At 49.9% G+C, this 18,223-nt stretch overlaps 1 protein-coding gene across 1 annotated transcript; it reads left to right on the top strand.

Annotated features, from left to right (window-relative positions):
- The first annotated feature begins 6,771 nt into the window (after positions 1–6,771).
- On the top strand, positions 6,772–11,255 carry KLK14 (kallikrein related peptidase 14). Its single transcript, XM_025914752.2, has 5 exons — positions 6,772–6,981; positions 7,772–7,943; positions 9,663–9,916; positions 10,021–10,157; positions 10,742–11,255. Exons 1-5 carry the CDS (start codon positions 6,942–6,944, stop codon positions 10,892–10,894), a joined length of 756 nt encoding a protein of 251 aa, XP_025770537.1. The 5' UTR covers positions 6,772–6,941; the 3' UTR covers positions 10,895–11,255.
- The last annotated feature ends 6,968 nt before the right edge of the window (positions 11,256–18,223 follow it).

Here is an 18,223-nt window from a genome sequence, read left to right as displayed (position 1 = left end):
GGGGGAGGGTGGGAGTGGACCCACCTTCTCCCACTTTTTAAACTGCAATAAATGAGAGATAATAAAGACAGAAGGAGGTGGGGCAGAAATGTTCTCTGGCTGTTGACCTGGCATCAGGGGCGCCCAGGTGTGCAAACAGAGGCTGCCTGGCACGTAGCAGATACAGGTGCTGACTCAGAGCCATCTGAGAGATTACCCAGAAAGTTTGGGTAATCAAAGAGACACGTGAGATCAGCATCAGAGGGGCATCAAGTCGGACGGGCTGAGGTTTGAATCCCACCTACACCACTTGCTCACCATGCAACGTTGGGCAACTAACCTAATTTCTCTGGGTTTTCCCCATCTGTAGAATGGGAGCGATTGTGTGTGGGCCAGCGGGGGGATTAAGGGAGACGTGGCACATGGAGGTACTAGAAAAATTGCCAGCCAGGAGCTGGTCAGGGCCCAACAAGGCAGAGTGAGGGTCCATTTCCTCATCCCGCAAGCATCCATCGCGTGCCGGACTGTGCCAGGGGGATGGGGATCCAGCAGAAGATTCCCTGCCCTCAATGGCATGCAAACAGATTTGAAGACAGAATGGCATGGGGTTTAACAGCTGGATGCCTCAGGTTCCAATCCTGGCTCTGCCCCTTGCACAAGCGACTTTTGTCTGAGACCCCGTTTCCTCACCTGTAACACGGTGCTAATAAGAGTCTCTAAACCTCATGAAGCTGCTGGGAGGATTAAACATGATCATGTTTATGAGGTCCTTGGCAACCTGCCTGATGTTCATTATAGGTGCAGACAGAGACAGGCATTCCCTGACACAGGGACTCAGGAGCCTTGAAGCGAGAGGACCCCCTGGTTTTGCAGTCCCCCAGCCTCCACAGGGTTTGAGACCACCTCCCCCATCACCCATTCCCACGGTAGCACCCTGGCCCCTATCTCCATCCAGAAGGGCTCCACCTCAGAAGCCACAAAACCCACATCCTACTCCCTGACCACAGCCTCCCAGGCTTCCAGAGCTGTGGGTGTCTCTGCCATACCTGTTCTTCCACCTCAGGGCACCCCTGACCCCCTCATGCAGCCTCCCGCCAAAGCCCCTTCCGTCTGCCTTTCCTATACCCCACAGTCCTTTCCACCACTAGTGTCCTCAGCACCCCTCCCACCATCACCCAGCCTTGCATGTTCCTGCTCTTTGCTGGAGAAAAACAAAACAAAATCGTCCAACTGCTCAAAAGATGCCTCTTTAAATTGCTGAGTGCCAAACTCACCTGGGTGCCTTCTCCTCCCTCACCTCCTCAACCCCACCCACCCAGGTGCCCCTTGAGATGAGCTGGCCTCCGTCTTCCTGGAGGAAGCAGAAGCCACCCCAAGGGCCCTCCCTCCTCTTCCTGCCACAGGACCCACACCCCACCCGAAACCTCACCCGCCCTTTCCTTCTTCCTTCCTGGAACAATGGAAGAGGCGTCTTTCCTCCCATCTGGAGCTAATCCCACCACTCAGGCAGTTGCACCATTTGCCCCTTTGTTCTCGGGCATCTCACTCCCTGTGGTTGTTAAGAGCTGTCCGCCTGGGTTCGAATCATGGCGACACCACTCAGCGTTGTGTAAACTTGGGCGGACGACTTCCCTTCCTCATCTGTACCTTGAAGATAATAAGAGTGTCTTTCTCACGACACCATGGGAAGGCTTTGGTGAGCTAATTTATGAAAAATGCACTCAAACACTGTTGGACCCACAAATCAGTGCACAAATGGAACAGACCCTCAAATCGCCTTGGAAAAGACAATGGAAGAGTCAGGTAATGGAGCAGAGAGCCCGATAGTCCTGGAGTTTGAACGTTTCCTCTTGCACTGACCAGCTGGGTGACCTTGGACAAGACACTTCTCCCCTCTCAGCCTCAGTTTTTCTGTAAAGAGGGACAAGATAGTACCTATCCCATAGAGTCCATACTTTCCATGGCCTGACCGCCCTCATTTCTTTCTATTGTTTCCCCCTTACTCACTCTGCTCCAGCCACACTGGCCTCCTCACTGCTCCCCAGACATACCTCAGGGCCTTTGCACTTGCCACTCTTTCTGTCTAGAACAGTCTTTCCCCAGAGATCCCCAACCCATTTAGGTCTTTACCCAAAGATCACCTCACTTGCACCTTTCTTGACCCTATTCCCCTCCCTACTTTCTTATTATTTTTCATACATTCATAAATTGTAATATCATATGTTGTACTTATTTAACTTTCTTTCTCTTGATTGCCTCCCCCCCCCCCCCCAATATAAGCTTCAGCAGGGCAGGGATTTCTGTCTGTTTTGTTCATGGCTATATCCTCAGTGCTTAGAACAGTGACTCATGCTCAGTGAGTGCTCTGTGTTGTTGAACGGAGGGAGAGAGTGAAGGAAGGTGTGAGGGAGAGAGAGAGGCAGAGAGGAAGAGAGGGAGGGAGGCAGGGAGGAAAGAAGCTAGCCCACATGAAGAACTTCCTTGGTCAAACAAAATATGGCACATCCATTAAGTGGCAGATGATTCCACTTAAAAAAATGGATGAAGAAGATGCGGTTTATATACGCAATGGAATACTACTTGGCAATGAGAAAGAATGAAGTCATGCCATTTGCAGCAACATGGATAGAACTGGAAGGTATTATGCTGAGTGAAATAAGTCAGTCAGAGAAAGACAGATATCATATGTTTTCATTCATATGTGGATCTTGAGAAACTTAACAGAAGACCATGGGGGAAGGGAAGGGGAAATAATAGTTAGAAACAGAGAGGAAGGGAAGCAAACCATAAGAGACTCTTAATATAGAGAACAAACTGAGGGCGGATGGGGGGCAGGGGAGAGGGGAAAATGGGAGATGGGCATTGAGAAGGGCACTTGTTGGGATGAGCACTGGGTGTTGTATGTAAGTGATGACTCATGGGAATCTACCCCGAAAACCAAGAGCCCACTGTATACACTGTATGTTAGCCAGTTTGAGAATAAATTATATTTTTAAAAAATAAAAAGGAAGGAAACTCTGAAACACACGACAATACGGGTGAAATTTGAGGACATCGTGCTCAATGACATAAGCCAGTCACAGAGTGATTCAGCTTCTACGAGGCACCTAGAGTGGTCACAGCCATGGAGACAGAAAGCAGATAGAGGTTACCAGGGGCTGCAGGCGAGGGGACAGAGAGATAATGTTGAATAGAGACAGAATTCCTGTTGGGCAAGATGGAAAAGTTTTGGAGATAAATGGCTGCAATGATTATACAATCATGCAAATGTACTTCAGGTCACTGAACTGCCCACTTAAAAATGACTTAAGGGATGCCTCTGGGTCGTTCAGTTGGTTAAGCGTCAGACTCTTGGTTTCCACTCCGGTCATGATCTCATGGTTGGTGGGTTCCAGGCCCGCATTGGGCTCACCGCTGACCGTGCAGTGTCTGCTTGGGATTCTCTCTCTCCCTCTCTCTCTCCCTCTCTGTCTCTTTCCTTCTCAAAATAAGTAAACATTTTTAAAAAATGTTTTTTAATGATTTAAATGGCAAATTTTGGAAACACAACACTGTGCCCAGCCTGTAATAAATTGGAGATGTTTTCATCCTTCCTTCTCTCCTTGCCAACCCTAGCTGGCCACACACCTGTCTCCGTCCCCTCTTCCAGTCCCTCCAGCCACCAAAACCTTACAGTCTCCCGTCTGTCCTTTTCCCCAGTGGCCACCCAGCTGTGTCCCACTTCCTCCCTAAAAAAGTTATCTCAGCTTCCCCAACAGCACCCTTTCCTGGCCTTCCTCCGAGCTCTTCCCTTGCTCCTTCTCAGCCCTCTGCCCCCTAGGCCGGGGGTCTTCCTTGGGGTCCTGGGCAGATGTCCCTGGTCTTTCCACTCCATACAGTCTCTGGGCGTGGGCTCCAGGCACCCTGGCTTCTGGTGCCGCTGGTGCTGATAACATACCACCTCTGTCTCTAACCAGACAGCTCTCCTAAGCTCCAGACCGGGGTCTCCAGTGAGGACCCTAAGGGATCTTCTTGCTTGCTCGGAATCACCCTTGGGCTTCTGCTTTTCCTGGCCACGTTTCCCCTCCAGCCCTCTGAGCTCTGTCCCCATCCTCCGGCCTGAAGGTCTCTACTCAGCCCCTCACCTCCTTCCCACCCCACCCCACACACACTCCCTCCATGCCCCAGGCAAACACCTGCTCATCCACAGCAGGCCCCAGCTTAGACAGCTCGCCCCTCAGGAACCCTTTCTCCACTCTGGGGTTCCATCAGGCCCTTCCACGTTCCCTGTCAGAGGGCACATCACCCTGGACTGAGTTTCCTATTGCCTATTGGCCTTTCCCATCAGACCATAAGTTCCCTGAAGGCAAGGACTCTGGCCATCTGCTCATTCATTCGATCGTTCATTCATTCATCAAATATGTTTTGAGCGCTCATGTCATGGCCAACAACACTGCTAAGCAGGTGGTGGATTGGTGAACAGGTCGTCTGGGTTTTAGATTCTGGAGGGAAGGAGCTGAGTAACCTGGGAGGTCCAGGGCTGGGCTGGGAAGCGATAAGCTGTGAAGGGACCCTGTTTGTTCCTGTAGCCCCAGCCATTTGCTTGGGTTCACTAAAGTCTTCTCCTTAAGCAGAGGGTTCTTTTGAAGCAGAGGTCTCTTTTGAGACCTCCTGTTCACCAAAGTCTTCAGCTCAGTGGAGGGTCACCATGAGTCCATCCAATCAAAGGTTTCTGCTCAGGGGAAAGGGGTGGGGCTTGTGTTTACCAGGAAATTCTGTTTGGTGGCTGTTTATTTTTAAAATTCATATAGGGGCGCCTGGGTGGCTCAGTCGGTTAAGCGTCCGACTTCAGCCAGGTCACGATCTCGCGGTCCGTGAGTTCGAGCCCCGCGTCGGGCTCTGGGCTGATGGCTCAGAGCCTGGATCCTGGTTCCGATTCTGTGTTTCCCTCTCTCTATGCCCCTCCCCCGTTCATGCTGTGTCTCTCTCTGTTTCAAAAATAAATAAACGTTAAAAAAAAAATTAAAAAAAAAATAAATAAAATTCATATAAAAAAAAAGGACAAAGACATATTTATAGACTCCAAGAAATTGCTCAAAGAGTAGAGTCCCGGGGGCTCCTTCCCTCGGCTTTTTAACCGTATCAGACCCAAATCAGACCCAGGAATTCAATGAGGGCCGTTAGCCAGACTACAGGTCTCCTTCCAGGTCAGCTCTTCAGGTGCCTCTATTTGCCGGTGTGCACGTGTGCAAATATCTGTTTCTATGTAATGTTACCTCCTGTGTAGGTCCAGGTCACCACAAGGGTCCCCAGCCCTCCTGTGCCCCCAGGGTGGGATGGGGGTCTTTCCTTCTGGTTTGCCAGGGCCCTGGCCGCCTAAAGCAGGGAGCTCCTCAGAGCCAGTTCACAGGCAACCGAAGTGCACACAGGGAGCCGGGTGTGTGGGTTCAGACACACTGAGTCCCCAGGTGCAGACCAGACTAAGCAGCAGCCCAGGCAAAGAGGAAGGAAAGTGGTTTGGGAGCCAACCCCGGGGAGGGGGGGGAGGGAAGGGAGGGTTCTTGAGAGAGGGAGAGTGCACAGGCTGCCTCCTGAGTCACCGTGCCCTGCTCAGGCCCAGGGACAAATTGCAGTCATTAGGGAATTTAAGAGGCTGGGGAGGTGCTGTACTGAGGGCAGCGTGCCCTACCCCAGGTTAGGAGGGGTCCCTTGGACCCAGAGCACCTCCTTGGGCTGTCTGGAGCCCTCCCCCACCTCACCGTTGTCTCCCTCCCTCTCTCTAGGTCACCATCTCTCACTCTGTCCCCACCCCTCTGCCGAGTTGGGAGACACCAGTTCTCCACTGCTCCTTCTCCTCCCCGCTGGGGTCCCTGTTCCCCAGACTTTCAGGACTGTGAGAACCACAAAGCCAGAAAGCCTAGGGGACAAGACAGTCCCAGGTGTCTCCTGCCCTTCCCCGCCCCACCCCCTGCCTCCCTCTTCCTGGCTGCTGTCACCTCCCATCTCTGCCTCCCTGTCTCCTCTGAGTGCGTCCCCACCACGTGCTGTGCCCTAGCTCCCTTGGTCACCCCCTCACCTGCCTGGTCCTGCATCGTCCTCCCCCTCCTCCAGCATTTCATCCTCCGGTCCTCCTGCTATTATTTTGTGTGTTTGGGGTGGGGGAGGGGTGGTGATCCTGCCTTCCTTCTCTCTCTTCACTCGGTTCTCTTCCTTTGTGTCTCTGTTCTGCCTTCAGTGTCTTCCTTGTCTTCCCTGTTTTTCTGTTTCTTTCTTAGCTTTCCCACATTCCCTTCTCCATGAATCACTGTCTCTGTGCTGCGCCTGCCCCACTGTCTCCCCCCGCCACCTCCTCTGTCCCCATGTCCACATTCATCTTCCTTCTCCTTCCCCATCTTTCCTTAGTCTCTCTCCCTCTGACACTTGTCTCTCGGGTCTGTGTTTCTCTGAATCTTTCTCTGGTTCTCCACCTTCTTATGTTACTTCTCTTACATTTCCCAGTCTTCTCTGTGTCTCTTTACCCCCAACCCTTACCAGCACCTTCCCCTGAGCCACCCACTCTGTCCACCCTGCCCTGGGGTCCCCCTCCCTCCCTGGGTTCCTCCCAGATTAAACACCTTCCCTGGGCGGGTTCTCATTAATGTGGTGGCTGCTTCTCTGACCAGAGAAGGGAGGGAGGAGATGGGACCAGGGAGTCCTGGAGTCCTGGAATGGGAAATGGGCAATAAAAAAATGTCAGGAGAAGGGCGGGGGTGGGGGAGGCAGGGCCTGTTGCCCAGGCCAGGGATAAAAGGGCTCCACAGAGTGACAGGGAATCAAGGCACCACCCCCCTTCCTGCACACACAGAGACACATCCACATCTCGAAGGGTCTTGGTCTCTGTGTAAGGCCTTCACTGTCTCTGTCCCTCATCTCTGGGTCTCTTGCAGCCTCCTTCTCTCTCACTTTCTCTTTGCATTTGCCAGAACCTGACTCCAGACCCCAGAATGCTCCTCCTGCTGACAGCACTCCAGATCATGGCTCTAGGTAAGACAGCAGTGAGATCCGGAGTATGGCAGTCCCCTAGGCATGCTGAGAAGAGATGGAAAGTGTTCCCTGGGGCCCTGGGGTGCTCATGGATGACCTGATGAAAAGACAGTAGGGTGGTTTGGGGGTCGTGACTGAGGGGCATGCAGAAGGGGCCTGAGTTCTGAGTTGTGGAGATATCAGGGTGCAGGAGTCGAAGGAGATGGGGAGGAATAAATGAGGAATTGTGGAGAAGTATCCAGTGCTGTCTAGGTTTTATTTAAAAAGGAGGGCTGCAAAACTAATGGAAAGACGGCATGTTGGCGGTGGTGATTGTGGGCGTGATGGTAGGTGGTGTGGGTGTGGGGTGAGACAGTGGATCCTGGGGGTCCACACAGAGTGGGAAGATTGGATAAAGGGCAGGGAGCTCCTTGAATGTGTTGGAGAAGAATTAATGGGAGGAATGGTGGTATCCTGTGAAAAGTGGTGGTAGAAAGTATTCATGGGAGAGTAGAGTCAAGGGTAGTAGATATGTCAGAGCCCTGGATGAGGCAGCCATGGGATCAAGTAATATACTATGGAGGTGATGGTGGGGGAGGGGTGGGTGTCAGAAAACTCCCTGATTGTGTTGGGGCAATAATGGAGGCAACATCGGGCATATCTCAGACTGGGTGGGACAAATAGAGGCAGGTGGTTTAGGGGTTAGGAAAAGAAAAGGGATTTGTGGGTCCCAGACGTCCTAGAGAGTTGGGGGTGGAAAGCATTTGTTCATCTGCTTTGCCCACCACACTCTACCTCTGCCTGTTCCTAGCCATGGCACAGACCCAAGAGGATAAGGACAAGATACTTGGTGGTTATACATGCATCCAGAACTCCCAGCCATGGCAAGCGGCCTTACTGGCAGGTCCCTTTCGTAGTTTCCTCTGTGGAGGGGTCCTGCTGTCAGGCCAATGGGTCATCACCGCTGCTCACTGTGCCCGCCCGTGAGTAACCCGCTCCCCTATTCCTGTGCAGGGTGAATTCTAGAGTCTAGCATCCCAGAGCTCAGCTAAGAACCTAGAGCATTGTGTTGAACCTAATGTAGTAGCTGGATCCTGGTTTGGGGTCTAGATAAGAACCTAGAATTACCAACACAGCTCAGAATGTAGAACCCAACCATAAATCCTGAACTCGGCTTAGATTCTGAAAGCAGATTGACAGTTTAGAACCCATATGCCAGCTTAGAGTCCCACACAAAAATTAGAAGCTAACTTATCTGGAGATCCATCTAGAGGCCAAACTCTACAATTGGTTCAATTGAGGGCACAATCTACATTCAGAAACTCAGGACCCCTCTCAGAACACTGCCTAGAATCCAAAGCCTAGTCTAGAACCTGCAGTCCAGCCATAAATCCAGGACTCTGATTACAGCTAGAACATACAGCTCCGGGCTCTGGGCTGCAAGCACAGAGCCTCCGGGCTCTGGGCTCAGAGTGTAGGAGAGACAGAACCAGAGCCCATTCTAGGTACAATGTTTAATTCAGAGTCTAGTCTATAGCTCCTTTTTGAGAGGCCTAGAACCCAAACCTCAGCCCAGTGTCTAAATCCCAGAATGCAGACCATAATCTGACGTCTCATAAAGAACTCAGTAGTCTAGACCAAACCCTAGAACCCAGATCCCTGACAAAAGCTCACCCAGTACCTATAAACACTAAGATATAATTCCATAAATTAAAGTTCATGTCAAACCTAAAGCCCAGAACTCAGCCCGGTGTCTAGAATGCAAAGTCCAGAATGCAAGACAGCATCCAGAAACTTGGATCCAAGCCATAACCTGGAGCTCCATCTTGAACCCAGAGCTCAACCTGAGGTCAAGGCTCAGACCAGAGTCTAGAAGCAAGAGCCCAGACCATAACTGTAGTGCAATCTAAAACAGAGCCCACCCAAGAATCAAAAACTCAGACTGATGTCTAAGACCCTAAGCTCAAAGACAGAGCTCAAACCATTGTCTGAAACCCAGGCCATAAACCAGAGTTTAAGCAAGAACCCAGAACTCAACCTAGGAACTGAAGCTCATATCCATGTCCAGAATCCATAGTTCAGATCACAGTCCATTGCTCAATATAGAATTGAGCCTACCCTACAACTAAAAGCTCAAATAAACATCTAGAACCAAGACTCATACCATAATGCAGAGCTCAAAATAGAATCTGCAGTCTATCCTAACACCAAAAGCTCATACCCATATCTAAAATGCATGCCATGATCCAGACTCCATCTAGAGAACCCAAATTCTAGCTTCAACTCAAAAGTTCAAAATGTCTAGAACCCAGAAGCCAGGCTGGCACCAGGATGGAGCCTCTCAGGAGCCTCCTCCAGGATATCAATTCCGATTTAGAGCCTAGAGCCATAGCCCAGAGTCTCAGAGCCTAGAGCTTGGAAATCAGAGCCTAGAACCCAGCACTGAGCCAAGAACTCCCAACCATTACCTTACACCCAAGCCAGAAACCAGAACACAGCTCAAGACAGAAAGGGGTGGATGGTGGGATTGACCCAAGAGAGAGCCCAAGCTATGAGAAAGGGCACAGGAGTCCAGCTGGTGTTCCAAAAGTTGGTTAGACTTGTGGGAAATTCATCAGCAGGGAAGGGAAAGGGGCCAGAGGATGGGGAGTGGTCTCCAGGTCAGATCCTGAGCAGTGCTACTTTTGGGGGTCATGGGCCAGGATCCTTCATGTAGCCCTGGGCAAGCACAACCTGAAGAATTGGGAGGCTACCCAGCAGGTGCTGCGTGTGGTTCGCCAGGTGCGACACCCCCAGTACAACTCCCGGACCCACAACAACGACCTGATGCTGCTGCGGCTGGAGCGGCCTGTTCGGCTGGGGAGGGCGGTGAAGCCCATTGCCGTGGCCAATACCTGCATGAGCCCAGGGACCCCCTGTCTCGTGTCTGGCTGGGGCACCACATCTAGCCCCATTGGTAAGTACTTCCGTATCCTGGAAATGAGGGGCTGGGGGACTGGACTTCTGGGCCTGAGGGAGGAGGAGGTAAACCCGACTCGTAACCCTTCAGTGTACCCCCAGCCAGGTACCCCAACTCTCTGCAATGCGTGAACATCAACATCTTCTCGGATCAAGAGTGTCAGGGGGCTTATCCCGGAGCCATCACTGCCGGCATGGTCTGTGCAGGTGTTCCCCAAGGAGGGAAGGACTCTTGTCAGGTGAGGTGCAGAAAGGAGAGCTGGAGGAAGGGGATTGTTTGGGGCTGGCACTTGGGTACCAAAGGATCTCAGGAGCATGAAAATCAGAGGAGGTATCCCCAGAAACTGAAAGAGATTGTAATAGTCCGGCTGCATCCTAGCTGTATACCCTTGGGTAACAGGCCTAATCCCTCTGTCAGACAGGGGTAGCTCCTCTTAGAGCACATGGTGGAATCAGATGGTAATTCATGGAAAGAGTGCAGAGTGGTGCCTGCACTTAGCTCTGATCACTGCTCTCATTTGTGTTATTATATTTGGTCACCTGGAAATCTGTGCTCAGCACCTCTAGAGATCTTAGCCCTGAGAGGTGACTCCAGAGACAGGGAGATGTAAAGAGGCACACACAGTTTTCTAGAGCAGCACAGTGAGCCCCAAGGGGAAGAGACAGAAGGAAGCAGTGAAAAGGGAAGGCAGTGATATCTCCAGAGCCCTGTCCAGGGGTCTCAGCCCACCTCTTCCCCATCTCTGCCTCTTGAGTCCTCCACACCCACGGCTCTGGCCATCTGTCGTCCATGGGTGTCTCCATCTCGGCCTCTCCCCTTCAGGGCGACTCAGGGGGACCCCTGGTGTGCAAAGGACAGCTCCAGGGCCTCGTTTCCTGGGGGATGGAGCGTTGTGCCCTGCCCGGCTACCCTGGGGTCTACACCAACCTGTGCAAGTACCAGACCTGGATCCAGAAAACCATACGGAGAAGATGATTGTTGGTATGACTTAACATCAGCTGCCCAGCTGTCTCCCCAGACCCTGCTCTCGCCACTCAAGACCCAGGAGTCCCAGCCCCCAGCCCCCCAGCCCTCCTCCTCCCTCAGACCCAGGAGTCTGGGCCCCCAGCTTCTTGATGGGGACCCCTGGCCCAGGACTCCCCTTTCCCAAAGAAGTTCCTTCAGGTTTTCTCTCCACTCCCCCACAACACCATTATTCAAGACCCCTTCGGTACAGGGACAAGAGCATGAAAACACATGCTTTGGGGCATCATACCCCAAAGAAGACAGTTTTCAAAGCTTAGTGTCTCTAAAAACCAGATAAATACTAATAAAAATGGAATAATCCTAAAGTCCATTCACCTGTTCATTTAATTCATCTGACAGATATGTACACACAAGTGGCTGAATGGGGTCCGTGTTGTTCCCTTGGAGGCACCCTCCATTCCCTACATCTGGTGTGGTAGAGGGAAATGCCCAGCCTCGCGGCATGACCCTGAACAAGACCGTCCCTCCCGAGGCTGGGTCCTATGAGCAGGGACTGCTGAGGTCCAGGGCAGGGAGGGCAGAGACCCACCTTGTTTCTTGGAAAACCCTATGCAAATAAAAAGGTCCTCTTTCTCCTAATCAGATCTCAGGTGAGGAGAGTTGAGTTAATCACCTGCTGGCGTTCAAGTCCTGGCAGAGCTCTGCTCTCATTTTATTTCTTTATTTCTATCTGTCATCCCTGGCTCCGGTCCCCTCCCTCCCCAGAGGCACCAACACAAATGGCCTTGAACACCATGAGTCCTTGCAAAACATGCCTGTCACAATGTGTTGCTTCTCATTTACATGAAACCATTGTGTTATGGATCTCATTCTCTTTCTCACTTTCATTCATCAGACTATTTATTGGAGGGGCGCCTGGGTGGCTCAGTCGGTTAAGCCTCTGACTTCGGCTCAGGTCATGATCTCACGGTTCGTGAGTTCAAGCCCTATGTCAGGCTCTGTGCTATCAGCCTGGAGCCTGCTTCAGATCCTCTGTCCGCCCCTCCCCCACTCTTTCTCGCTCAAAAATAAATAAACGTTAAAAAAATTAAAAATAGAAGACTATGTACTGCCTACAACAGTGCACCAGGCATTGTTCTAGGTGCTGGAAGTTGAGCTGTGAACAAGCCAGATAAATCTAAATGCCTCCCCCAACAGAGCTGACACTCTGGCAGAAGGTGATAGACAACAAACGACGAACATAATTTAAAAGTACGGTAGAGAGGCACTGGGCTGACTCAGTCAGTGAGGCATATGACTCTTGATCTTGGGGTTGTGGGTTTGAGCCCCACCTTAGGTGTAGAGATTAAACATAAAATCTTCAAGGGGCACCTGGGTGGCCAGTTGGTTAAGCTTTGGTTCAGGTCATGATATCACGATTCGTGAGTTCAAGCCCCACATCGGGCTCTGTGCTGACACCTCAGAGCCTGGAGCCTGTTTCAGATTCTGTGTCTCCCTCTCTCTCTGCCCCCCTCCTGCTCACGCTCTGTCTCTCTCTCAAAAATAAATAAACATTAAAAAAAATTTTTTTGAAAAATAATAAAAGTAAAGCAGAAAGCCCTTAAGAATGAAAGGTCAGTAAACTTGAGCCAGGAGACGAGCCCAGTGTGTACCAGAGCCAGCTCAAACCAGCCCATAAAAGCCAACTGGCAAATTTTTAGGAATTTTGAAAGCCAGTTGGTAAACACAACCATTATTAGAAATTAAATTACATTGGGGTGCCTGGGTGGCTCAGTCGGTTAAGCATCTGACTTTTTTTTTTTTTTTAACGTTTATTTTTGAGAGAGAGAGCACAAGCAGGGGAGGGACAAAGAGAGAGGGAGACACAGAATCTGAAGCAGGCTCCAGGCTCTGAGCTGTCAGCACAGAGCTTGACTCAGGGCTCAAACTCATGAACTGCAAGTTTATGACCTGAGCCAAGGTGGAATGCTTAACCGACTGAGCCACCCAGGTACCCCAACATCCAACTCTTGATTTCAGCTCAGGTCATAATCTCACAGTCTGTGAGTTCGGAGCCCCGCCTCGGGGTCTGCACTGGCAGCTCATATCCTGCTTGGGATTCTTCCTCTCTCTCTGCCCCTCCCCTGCTTGCTCTCTCTCTGTCTCTCAAAATAAATAAACAAAAACTTTAAAAATATTAAATTACATAAACTTACAATTGAACGATGAATATTCAAAACAAGTTCAATTAATACTCAACATTCATCAATTCCTAATTATTTTCATGAGTATTTATATACTTTGAAGTTATATTTGTCTTATTGCCTTACATCTGTCACCGTGAGCTCTGCACATGTCTTTCTCACTCTGTGTCCTGTGAAATTGTCCTGGGAGGTTGATATCAGCCCAAGCAGGAATACTTGTGCCACAGAAATTGGCAAAAGCGGGGCAGCTGGCTGGCTTAGTCAGTTGAGTGTCCGACTCTTGATTTCAGCGCAGGTCATGGTCCCAAGGCTGTGGGATTGAGCCCCACATCAGGCTCACTGCTGGGCGTGGATCTTGCTTTGATTCTCTCTCTCTGCCCCTCTCCCTCGCTCTCTCTCTCCCCTCCCTTTTCTGTCTCTTAAAATTAAATAAATAAACAAACAAACACATAAACCAACAAATTAAAAGAAATTGGTGAAAGCTTTTTCTTGGAGAGCTTAAATCCTTACCCTGGAGAATTAACCCTTGGGAAATCCTTGGAGAGTTAAATCCTTACCAGCGCAGTGTGGGACATGTGAATGTCCCTAGGAATGACCTGATGATCCCAGCCTCTGTCTCCTCGTAGTTCTGCACTGGGACACTGCAGAACTCAGACAGAGTGGAAGGCAGTGTGGCCTCACCAGTGTTCACGTGCTCTGCTGTGAGGGACAACACAGGATCTGAGAGTTCTCAGGTTCTGGGTCTGGGAACCGCATGGCTACAGAAATTCCAAAGATTGTTGGGACATGGAGGCTGCACCTTGTGTCCAGGTGACACAGACACACTTTGGCTCACATATGCAACAGCCATACAAGCTCTGTGGAGCAAAGGGGACAAGAGCAGCTGTGTACTAAGGTACCTTCAGGCCCCTGGAGAGATGATGATACAGCCATGCTGTAATTCTTGGCCTGTATCCTTCTATAACGCTAAATAAAAGTCGGGGTTTTTTTTAATTTTTTAAAATGTTTATTTATTTTTGACAGAGAGAGAGAGAGAGACAGAGCATGAGCAGGGGAGGGGCAGAGAGAGAGAGAGAGACAGAATCTGAAGCAGGCTCCAGGTTCTGAGCTGTCAGCACAGAGCCCGATGCAGGGCTCGAACTCACAGACTGCGAGATCATGACCTGAGCCAAAGTCGGACACGCAACTGACTGAGCCACCCAGGCGCCCCAAAATAAAAGTAGTTTAGATCAAAGATTACTTTAATCTGATTTCCAAACTTATACTCCCTGCTGTGATGGTTCAGTACTGCATTTTATTGTTTCGCAGGTGCACATTCCTTCACATGTTTAACAATTCTGAAGTGGGAAGCATCTTACAACCAGTAGTGTCTTAGCATTATATCATGGTTTAATCGACATAGTCTTTCTCTATTTCAGAGGTATGCAAAGTAATAGTGCAAATACAATCACCAACATCTTAAATTGGATGAAGTAGGGTACACGGAAGGTGGGTGTAGGTGAGGAGTCAGGTTGAGGTATTTTTTTAAAGTAGGCTCTACGCCCAACATGGGGCCTGATCTCAAGACCCCGAGATCAAGGGTCACATGCTTTACCAACTGAGCCAACCAAGTGCCCCAGGGTCGAGGCATTAAATAGGTGATCTTATTCCACCAAACACTGTGTTAATCATCTATTTGTGTTGCTGTTTGTTCATCTATTTATTGCCTCTAACTGCCACAGAGTCTTCTCCACCTGTGCAGTCCAATATGGCAGCCATTAGCCACATGTGGTCATTTAATTTTTAAATTAAAATGAGCTAAATTCAATACACGTTAAGATTCCACTCATTAGCTGCTCTTGCCACATTTCTGGTGCTCAGTAACCTGGGGCTAGTGGCTGCCACAATTGGGCAGCTCAGATAAATAGAATATTTCCATCATCACAAGAAGGTCTATTGGAGAGCACCACTTGCTTCTCAAAGTGTGGTCCAGGAAACAGCAGCATCAGAATTACCTGGAGCTTTTGTGATGTCAGAGTCTTGGGCCCCAGCCCAGACCAAATGAACCAGAATCTGCATTTTAACAGGATCCCCAGGGACAGAATGCATCTGAAAGCTTGAGAAGCACCATGGCATGCACACAACATGTTTAAAAATTTTTTAAATATTTATTTATTTTTAAGAGACAGAGACGGAGTGCTAGTGGGGAAGGGGCAGAGAGAGATTGAGAGAGAGAGAGAGAGAGAGACAGAGAGAGAGAGATACAGAATCCAAAGCAGGCTGCATGCTCTGAGCTGTGACCTGGGGTTTGAACCCACCAGCCGTGAAATCATGACCTGAGCCTGAGCCAAAGTTGGACGCTTAACCGACTGAGCCACTCAGAAGGCCCAAAAGGCCCACTCTTAATCAATGTCACCAGGTACTAGCAGGTTTTTGCCCAGATAGAAGGATTCCTATCTCCCTACACCCTCAGCAGTGCCTGCATTTCGTTCATTAGTCCGGCAAAGATTCATTGAATTTTATTATACCCCAGGTACTGTTTTAAAACAAAACAGATAAACACCTCTGCCCCCAGGGAACTCACTTCTAAAGGAGAGGCAGACAGGAAATAAATAAATGAATAAGTAAATACATAAAGCATTACAGATGGGAGTGAGTGCCTTGGATAAAAGTAAAGCAGAGTAAGGGGATAGAAAATGTCAGAGGAGGGTTACGATTTTCAGCAGGTGTTACACAACGAAGGGTTAACTCAACAGGCCTGAGTTGTCCACAACCTGCACAGAAAGAAAGGCTTGCAAGCCTCTTGGTGGCTCAGTCGGTTCAGCATCTGACACTTGATTTAGGCTCAGGTCATGATCTCTCGGTTTGTGGGTTCAAGCCCTGCATCGGGCTCTGCCCTGACAGTGCAGAGCCTGCTTGGGATTCTGTCTCCCTCTCTCTCTGCCCCTCCCCTGCTCTCTGTCTCTCAAAAATAAATAAACTAAAAACAAATTTTTTTAATTAAAAAAAAAAAAAAGAAAGTTTTGCCTTAGTGTGTTATTTTGCCTGGTAACGGTGTCTTTGTTTACCTGGGAGCCTTGGTTGTGCCAGATAGTCTATCCTAATAAAAATGACAAGGTAGGGGCGCCTGGGTGGCGCAGTCGGTTAAGCGTCCGGCTTCAGCCAGGTCACGATCTTGCGGTCCGTGAGTTCGAGCCCCGCGTCAGGCTCTGGGCTGATGGCTCGGAGCCTGGAGCCTGTTTCCGATTCTGTGTCTCCCTCTCTCTCTGCCCCTCCCCCGTTCATGCTCTGTCTCTCTCTGTCCCAAAAATAAATAAAAACGTTGAAAAAAAATTAAAAAAAAAAAAATGACAAGGTAGAAGGTGTCTCAGTGGTTCAGTCGATTAAGCATCTGACTCTTGATTTCAGCTCAGGTCATGATCTCACAGCTTCATGGGTTAGAGCCCAAGGCTTCGTGGGCTCTTCGCTGACAGCATGGAGCCTGCTTGGGATTCCCTCTTCTTCTCTCTGCCCCTCCCCCACCTGTGCTGTCTGTCTCTCTCAAAATAAATAAATAAACTTTTAAAAAACTAAAAAAAAAAAAAAACATGACATGGTAGAGGCCTTGGGGCAGTTTGACCTCTGCAGGGGCTGGAGACTAAGGTCTTCGCTGACAGCATGGAGCCTGCTTGGGATTCCCTCTTCTTCTCTCTGCCCCTCCCCCACCTGTGCTGTCTGTCTCTCTCAAAATAAATAAATAAACTTTTAAAAAACTAAAAAAAAAAAAAAAACATGACATAGTAGAGGCCTTGGGGCAGTTTGACCTCTGCAGGGGCTGGAGACTAAGGTCAGCTATGCAAGCAGAAGGCCATGTGCCCATGCGACTGACCCCAAATAAAAGCCCTGGACACCAGGGGCGCCTGGGTGGCTCGGTCGGTGAAGCGTCCGACTTCGGTTTGGGTCATGATCTCACGGTCCGTGAGTTCGGGCCCCGCGTCGGGCTCTGTGCTGACAGCTCAGAGCCTGGAGCCTGTTTCAGATTCCATGTCTCCCTCTCTCTCTGCCCCTCCCCTGTTCATGCTCTGCCTCTCTCTGTCTCAAAAATAAATAAACGTTAAAAAAAAAAAAAAAAGCCCTGGACACCAAAGCTTACAGGAGGTTCTGTGGTTGACAGTACTCTGTATGTGCTGTCACACATCGCTGCTGGGAGAAACAGGCAGTGTCTGCACAGCTCCACTGAGAGAGGACGTCCAGAAGCTTGTGCCTGGGCCTCTCTTGGACTCTGCCTTGTGCACCATTCCCCCCTGCTTATTTTATGCTACACTTTTACTTGTAATAAACTGAAACCACAGTATAGCAGCTTCCTTGGGTTCTGTGAGTCCTACTAGTGATTCGTTGAACCCGTCCTGGGAATTGTGAGTCCTTCTAGTCATTCGTTGAAACTGTCTTGGGAATTGTGAGTCCTTCTAGTCATTCGTTGAACCTGTCCTGGGAATTGTGAGTCCTTCTAGTCATTCGTTGAAACTGCCCTGGGAATTGTGAGTCCTTCTAGTCATTCGTTGAAACTGTCCTGGGAATTCCCAACTATGGTGGTCAGGAAAGTCTTCAAAGAGAGAATGAAAAGAATCGATGAGGGGCGCCTGGGTGGCTCGGTCGGTTAAGCGTCCGACTTCGGCTCAGGTCATGATCTCATGGTCCGTGAGTTCAAGCCCTGCGTCGGGCTCTGTGCTGACAGCTCAGAGCCTGGAGCCTGTTTCAGATTCTGTGTCTCCCTCTCTCTCTGCCCCTCCCCTGTTCATGCTCTGTCTCTCTGTCTCAAAAATAAATAAACGTTAAAAAAAAAATTAAAAAAAGAATCGATGAGACCAGACATCTGGCTTGGAAAAGTCCTCCTGTCGGGGGAACAGCAGGTTCTGAGCGTGAGCCTGGCATCAGAAGGGCGGGAAAGAGGGGAGGGTCAATGATGTCAGAGGACCACTGGGGCCAGATGGTGTAGAGGCTTGTCAGCCACCATAAGGACATGGGACATTCACTCTGAGTGAGCTGGGGGCATTGCAGGGTTTTGAGAAGAGGAGTGATCTGTTCCGACTTACATTTTCTTAAAAGGTCACTCTGGCTGCCACGTCAAAAACAGAGTGAAGGTGGACAGGCCAGAAACAGGGAGACCAGGTAGAAAATTTGCAATAACCCCGGGTGA

Source organism: Puma concolor, chromosome E2 (genome assembly GCF_028749965.1).
Source record: "Puma concolor isolate L17-30 chromosome E2, mPumCon1.1.hap2, whole genome shotgun sequence".
Lineage (NCBI taxonomy): Eukaryota > Metazoa > Chordata > Mammalia > Carnivora > Felidae > Puma > Puma concolor.
The sequence above is the reverse complement of the archived record's forward strand: the minus strand, read 5'-3'. Positions and strand labels throughout refer to the sequence as shown.

What these genes read in the sequence shown, in the direction of transcription:
- KLK14 (XM_025914752.2), top strand. Translation starts at nt 6,942, where the DNA reads ATGCTCCTCCTGCTGACAGCACTCCAGATCATGGCTCTAG. An exon ending in ACTCCAGATCATGGCTCTAG is followed by an intron (nt 6,982 to 7,771) that starts GTAAGACAGCAG and finishes GCCTGTTCCTAG; the next exon opens with CCATGGCACAGACCCAAGAG. An exon ending in GAGGGAAGGACTCTTGTCAG is followed by an intron (nt 10,158 to 10,741) that starts GTGAGGTGCAGA and finishes TCTCCCCTTCAG; the next exon opens with GGCGACTCAGGGGGACCCCT.